The following is a 6355-nucleotide window of genomic DNA, read 5'->3' on the forward strand; positions in this document are numbered from 1 at the left end:
GAATGGCGAGGCCTGTGCTTTGTCTAGTAGTTAACTATTTCATCTGAAGCCGTCTGCAGTTTGTCTTCCCAATCTTGACATATCGAACGTACTTTGTTCCCCAGGAAATTCGGAATCGAGCGACAAATATTTAATTATATTTTCTGATTCGATTTTAGACCATGTCTTGGCTTAAAAAATCGTATTATGTTGAGCCAAAGTCTTGAAAATGGTGAAATACGTTGTAGAGCACTTTTTATATAAGATGTACGCACATACATATATCTGTCAATATATATCTGGTCAATCTATCATGTTTTCTTCTTTTATAAAAAACCACATTGCCTGCTAAAACTGTGAATATTTGCTAAGAAACCCTTCTTATAAGCCTTTATCTTGGCTAAAATCTGCAATTTGAGCTTAACTCCCTGATGGAATGATAGAATGTGACAGCCAAAAGCATTATAGGGGCCAGCAGCAGCTGTGCCTACAGCAGTAGGGCAAGCCTTTATTACAAGGCAGATCAAGCAAAACATTCTAACACAATCCCGAAACAAGTTGCATACTGTGCGGCGCTGTTGGCGCGAGCTGAATCTGAATGTGAATGTGAATGTGAATGTGAACACCCAACAGTAGCAGCTGCTTTGAGCATGTGTATGTGTGTGTGTGTGCGTTGCCCGTACTTGTTTCATATTAATGCGCCCCCCTCCGCTTTGTGAGCTTTTTCCGCCGCTTGGCTGTGTCTATTTTTGGAGTTGCTTCAAGTTGAGTCGAGTAGTTTAGTTGTTGTTGTTGTTGTTGTTGTTGTTGTTTGTTTTTGCCGTCGTTGTTGTTTGGCGTGCTTTGTGCCTACTGTTCATTGGATTTTGCTGCTTTCTATGGTACTTCGCGTAACGGTAACTACCGTACGCTTTAAATCGCTATTCTGTGTGTCAGGGCCTGCTCTACATCTCAGTCCCTGCCCGTTCGCCATGAACCGCCCACCCTCTTCCACCCCCTAGGCCATAGCTCTTAGCTAGAATTTGTATGCGTGCTGCGCCAGCTCCATATATCGATTTTCACCCTCTTGTTGTTGTTGTTGTTGTTGTTGCTGTTGTTGTTGTTGTTTTCATGCCCAAATGCGCTTTGATCTAAGCGTTGAAAGCAAAATAAATCTCCCGGTTCGACGGGCCTAAAACAACCGTAAATCCATTTAATAACCTTTTTATAAAGCAATTTATCAAGCCGTTCATTTTTCACAAAAAATCTTTCGGTAAATATACTTTTATACCTATTTTTATAATATATATCAGGCTTTCCGAATAGTCAAAATGTTAACCCGAGATTAAAATATAAATATTAAATAAACAAAATCTAGATAACAAAAAAACGACAAAAGCGTTTTTCTAAATTAAAAAAAAAATTAATGTCTAACGGGAAAATAAGGGGGAATGAACCAGAATGAAAAACAAATACCCTGCAAGAGGTTCTAGTCGGGAGCTCCCGACTAGGGGATAGCCTGAAACCTCTTCTTCCAACATCAAATGCATATATATACTATTTTAGAAGCTATATGTCAAGTTTGGTGACTCTAGCTCTTATTATTTACCAAAATTGCCCAAAAAACAGGATTTCGATATCGATTTTTATCGATTAATTCGAGACCGGGCAAGTTATCGATTATCGGAAACAAACTCGATCTGCGCAGGCACAGACGGACATGGCTAGATCGACTCGGCTATTAATGCTAATCAAGAATATATATATTTTATTTTTATTATTTTTTTTATATTTTGCACAAATACAATATACCCTGTCTAGCCATTTTCAATGGGTTCAGGGTATAAAAAGTATGCTGCACAATTTCCTTAATGATTTGATAATAGGCTAAAAAGAATATGATTGTATATGGATAGACATATTTTGCCAGTCATATGACATATAACTGTGCTATAAAGTTGACTCAGATAGTTGTTAACGGAAAATAGCTGCATATGGTTGAATGTGGATGCTATTTAACTGGATTCCCTGCTGCTATCAATAGGCTGATTCATGCAACACATGGCAGCTGTGCGTCAGTTCTCGCAAGTGGGTCAAGCTATGCAACTTTGACCCGATTCACGGACGTCAGTGTATTGTACATATATACAAATCTATGTACATGTATATACAGAGTATATAGGAAAGTGGAGCGCTCTTCGATTTTGTATCGCATATCGAGCCCAAACGGGCTAGCGTTTGGGTAGCGCCAGGATGTCTAAACTCCTTTATTATTATGGATGGATATTGCTGGTATGACATCACAAGCTCTAACAAGCCAGCCAGCCACCCCCTGGGCGGGGGAGGGGGCCCGGCTAACGCACGGGGGTTGCAAGAGCTGCTAGAACTCAAAGATGGAGGCCTGAAACTGTGTTCGGGTGGATGCTGCAGAATGCTGCAGAATGGAGCCTAGTAAAAAGGCAGACAAAGCAAAAGCAAACAAATCACGTGCAACCCAAATGTTGTAACGGTGGAAACGACGTCAAATGACGGCAACTGGAAACGCTTTAAAATAATCTTTGTTGTGTTTTTTTCTTCTTCTTTTTGTTTTTATTTGACCGTATCCACACACCTTTTGGTATTAGAAAATATTTCTTTTTTATGTATTTTTGGAATATTCTTTGCTTGTCACGCGGAATAAAAATCAATTTTTACAAACGTCGCGACGTGTTTTTGTTTTTAATGGTTTCTTTGGCGTTTTTTTTTTTTTCTTTGGTGTGCTTTGCTACTTTCGTGCTTTTGACCACTGAACACCAATCAGACGGAAAACAAAAACTTGGACCGAGAGCAAATAAGTTTTTTATGTAAAAATTGCCGAAAATCACAAAGCGTTGGCAGCAAAACGTTTGGGGAAACCGCAAAAACAATCACAAAACTATTTGCACGCTTTTGTTTGTGTTTGTGTTAGTGTTAGTGTTGAGCGCCGTGAAAAATAATTTAACGGAAAATTGGTCAACCGAGCGTAAGCGTACACGACTCATAACTGCAGGCGACTGCGAGTTGCGAAAGTGTGAAAGTGAGAAAGCTCTCGATAGTGCACGAGAGCGTAAGCAATAGACTACGAAAGAGAGCGACAGAGAGCGAGAGATAATAATAAGGAGATTGCGCACTGCTCAGAGTGCTCTTTTGACTCCTGCTCAAATATGAGCTTTTTACATGAGCGTAGTAAACTTGTGTGAGTGGGGGTTGCTGCAACAAACGAAACGGCACTATTTTTAATATAACCGCAGGCTACGGCACTGTATTTGACTTTGTTATTGTTGGGTGCTTCAAGAGAGGATGCGCACTGCAATTGTTGCAGTGGGAATACACCCCCACGCTGACTCTCAGTGCTTGCGCGAGAGAAATCAGGAGAGCAATCAATGAGGTTGCTAAACATTATCGGCATTACTTAATTACATATATAAAATTTAATAAATAATTCGTTTTGCTAAAATGAAGTAAATATTAATTTCCACAATTTAAAGTGGAGCATTGAATTACCTCGAAGTTCCTTGTGTATGCTTCTACAGTATATAACTGTATATGAATTTCCCTTTAATATTCCAACAAGTCGTTTTTGCACGCGAACTCCGAACTCTGCTAATGATAGTTTTAAAATTGTTAGTTAGTTTTGTAGCGGTGTTATTAGCAGAAGCGCACATTGTACGCCCTAAAGTGGCCAAAACGATGTAACTACTTAAAAGTCAAGTAGATAATGTTAATTGAAATAAAACTTTAAGTAAAATTCCTCGCACAATTTTCACGGTCAAACAAAAATTTCGCGCTTTAATTACTCGTTACACTACACTGTTTTCGATAGGTTGTTCATAAATTGACATCGATAGGCAACAATTTGATAGCAGCGTTATTTTCTGTAATTTAACATAACAAATGCGCAGTTAGCGGCAGCAACAACTCGCGGTTAATGAAATGCAAATGCAAAATATCAAGAAGAAGAAGACACAATAATACCATTGCACGCATTGCTGTTTAGTAAAAAATGTCCTCAACATCGGCGGCTGCATCAAATGCAGCGCCAGCAAAAACCGAAGTACGCTACGTAACGGAGGTGCCCAGCAGTCTAAAGCAATTGGCCCGGCTGGTTGTGCGCGGCTTCTACTCGCAGGAAGACGCGCTGATCATAGATATGCTGGTGCGGAATCCGTGCATGAAAGAGGACGACATTGGTGAGCTGCTGCGCTTCGAGAAGAAGCAGCTGCGAGCGCGGATCACGACGCTGCGCACCGACAAGTTCATACAAATACGTTTGAAAATGGAAACGGGTCCGGATGGCAAGGCGCAGAAGGTCAACTATTACTTTATTAATTACAAGACATTCGTCAACGTGGTCAAGTACAAGCTGGACTTGATGCGGAAACGCATGGAAACGGAGGAGAGGGATGCGACCAGTCGCGCCAGCTTCAAGTGCTCCACGTGCTCCAAAACATTCACAGATCTCGAGGCAGATCAGCTGTTCGATATGGCGACGTGCGAGTTCCGCTGCACGTACTGCGGCAGCTCCGTGGAGGAGGACAGTGCGGCAATGCCAAAGAAGGATTCGCGCCTGATGTTGGCGCACTTCAATGAGCAGCTGCAGCCGCTGTACGATCTGCTGCGTGAAGTGGAGGGCATCAAGCTGGCGCCAGAGGTGCTGGAACCAGAGCCGGTAGATATTGACACGATACGTGGCATTACCAAACCGAACGCTCTGCGGCCGGACAGCCTGCAATGGTCGGGCGAAGCGACGCGCAACCAAGGCTTTGCCGTCGAAGAGACGCGCGTAGATGTGACCATTGGTGGCGATGACAGCACCGAGGCGATCGTTGAGCGCAAGTCGCGACCCATTTGGATGACGGAAAGCACTGTGATAACCGATACGGAGACTGGAGATGGCAGCGCCCACACTGACAGCGCCCAATCGTCGGGCACATCCGGGCATCGCAATAAGAAGGAGAACGAGGATATTATGTCGGTGCTGTTGCAGCACGAGAAGCAGCCGGGCCAGCGGGAGGCCCACTTGAAGGGTTTGCGCAAGGGCTCCTCGAACGCAAACTCTAGTGATTCCAGCGACGATGAGAACGACATTGACAACACAAAGATACGTGAGTGCGCTTTGTATTTTTATGCAATTCCGTTATTTAATTTATTGTTGTTTATTAATTTTAGCGAATGTCAATTTCGAGAACTACATCAACTCGGAGTCGGATGAGGAGGATGCCGATGTGCCGACTGTGCTGGTGGCAGGGCGTCCACATCCTTTGGATCAACTGGACGATAAGCTAATTGCACAAATGACACCCCAGGAGAAGGAGAACTATATACACGTCTATCAGCAGCATTATAGCCATATATACGACTGATTCTCCTAACAATTAGGCATTAAGTTTATAGTCTCATTGCTAGCTTAAGATGCATACATGTATATTAAATTGTCAGCCATCGTTTAAGCGATGGCCAGCACATGATATTTGGCAACAACATAGGCACATAAATACAATTGTTCGAAATCCAATTTTTGTCAAACACCACGTTGGCGCCAAAATCGCTGTCCCTGAAAAAGCGCGCAGAGGTATCCGAAGCCAATAGGCGCCGATCAGCTGTTCCCGCTGCTAACATCAACATGACACTGTTAGTGGACATTTGAATAACATGAAGTTGGCTGCGTGTGCAAATTGAATGCATGTTACGTGAGAAGGTTCATGTCAAATTACCGCTTTTGCTAAAACAGCTGTTCTCCGCATTTTTGTTTTTATGTTTTGTACATTCGTGCTCGAAGCATGGTCGCCGCTGCTGTTGTGGGCGTCTATTTAGAATATACGTCAACTTGTGTGCGCTAGATAAGCGGCCAGTGCAAACAGTAATTAAGATATGCCCGTATATAACCAATACACGCCGTGCAATCACATCGTCGCCGCTAGTTGTCATTCTAATAAGATTCCTGCCAGATACGGATCGAATGTCGTGTTGCTTCAAAAGAATTGCATACATAAATATTTAGCGTAGCATGAAATATGCTACATTTACGGACAAACGTGTAATGTTGACATCGGCAAATTTATTTGGAATGCAAGAAACGTGATCGCGACGCGCACACACTCACACAAGAAAATCGATCATACATGTGTATAAAACTCAATATATGAAAATTGTTTGATTTATGCTTGCCTTAGCTTATTCCTTTAATGTAATCAATCAACTAACTAGATTTTTAAATATAATCAACAATTTTATTGAAGCGTGTTAAATTAATCAATCGAAGAGTATATTGCATTCGGCCGCAAGCGTCGCCAATTGGGAATTTCCCAAATAAAAACGATCCAATTAGAATTGATGTATTGCTAATAGCCGCGAATTGGACTAACAAAGCACAGCCGCA

General features: G+C 42.1%; 2 protein-coding genes across 5 annotated transcripts in view; one reads left to right on the forward strand and one right to left on the reverse strand.

Moving 5' to 3' along the window:
• LOC115765833 (F-box/LRR-repeat protein 16) overlaps positions 1–6355 on the reverse strand; it is a 40318-nt gene that overhangs the window by 32681 nt on the left and 1282 nt on the right. Inside the window, exon 1 of one of the 4 annotated variants that reach the window (XM_030709605.1) lies at positions 3481–3498. The exons of 2 other annotated variants lie outside the window; for them this stretch is intronic. The gene's annotated coding sequence lies outside the window, so the exon portion shown is untranslated. Of the gene's footprint in view, positions 1–2569; positions 2686–3480; positions 3499–6355 lie in introns of those variants that run through there. One more of the 4 variants, XM_030709580.1, reaches the window with a different exon arrangement.
• LOC115765918 (general transcription factor IIE subunit 1) lies at positions 3890–6353 on the forward strand. The gene is made up of 2 exons (XM_030709666.1): positions 3890–5081; positions 5146–6353. Exons 1-2 carry the CDS (start codon positions 3980–3982, stop codon positions 5337–5339), a joined length of 1296 nt encoding a protein of 431 aa, XP_030565526.1. The 5' UTR covers positions 3890–3979; the 3' UTR covers positions 5340–6353.

Source organism: Drosophila novamexicana, unplaced genomic scaffold, assembly GCF_003285875.2.
Source record: "Drosophila novamexicana strain 15010-1031.04,08,12 unplaced genomic scaffold, DnovRS2.1 tig00000009-arrow-pilon, whole genome shotgun sequence".
Taxonomy (NCBI): Eukaryota; Metazoa; Arthropoda; class Insecta; order Diptera; family Drosophilidae; genus Drosophila; species Drosophila novamexicana.

Excerpts from the sequence above, each read along its gene's own strand:
- LOC115765918 (XM_030709666.1), top strand. The coding sequence starts at position 3,980 with ATGTCCTCAACATCGGCGGCTGCATCAAATGCAGCGCCAGCAAAAACC. Across the intron at positions 5,082-5,145 it reads CATTGACAACACAAAGATAC|CGAATGTCAATTTCGAGAAC; the intron begins GTGAGTGCGCTT and ends TATTAATTTTAG.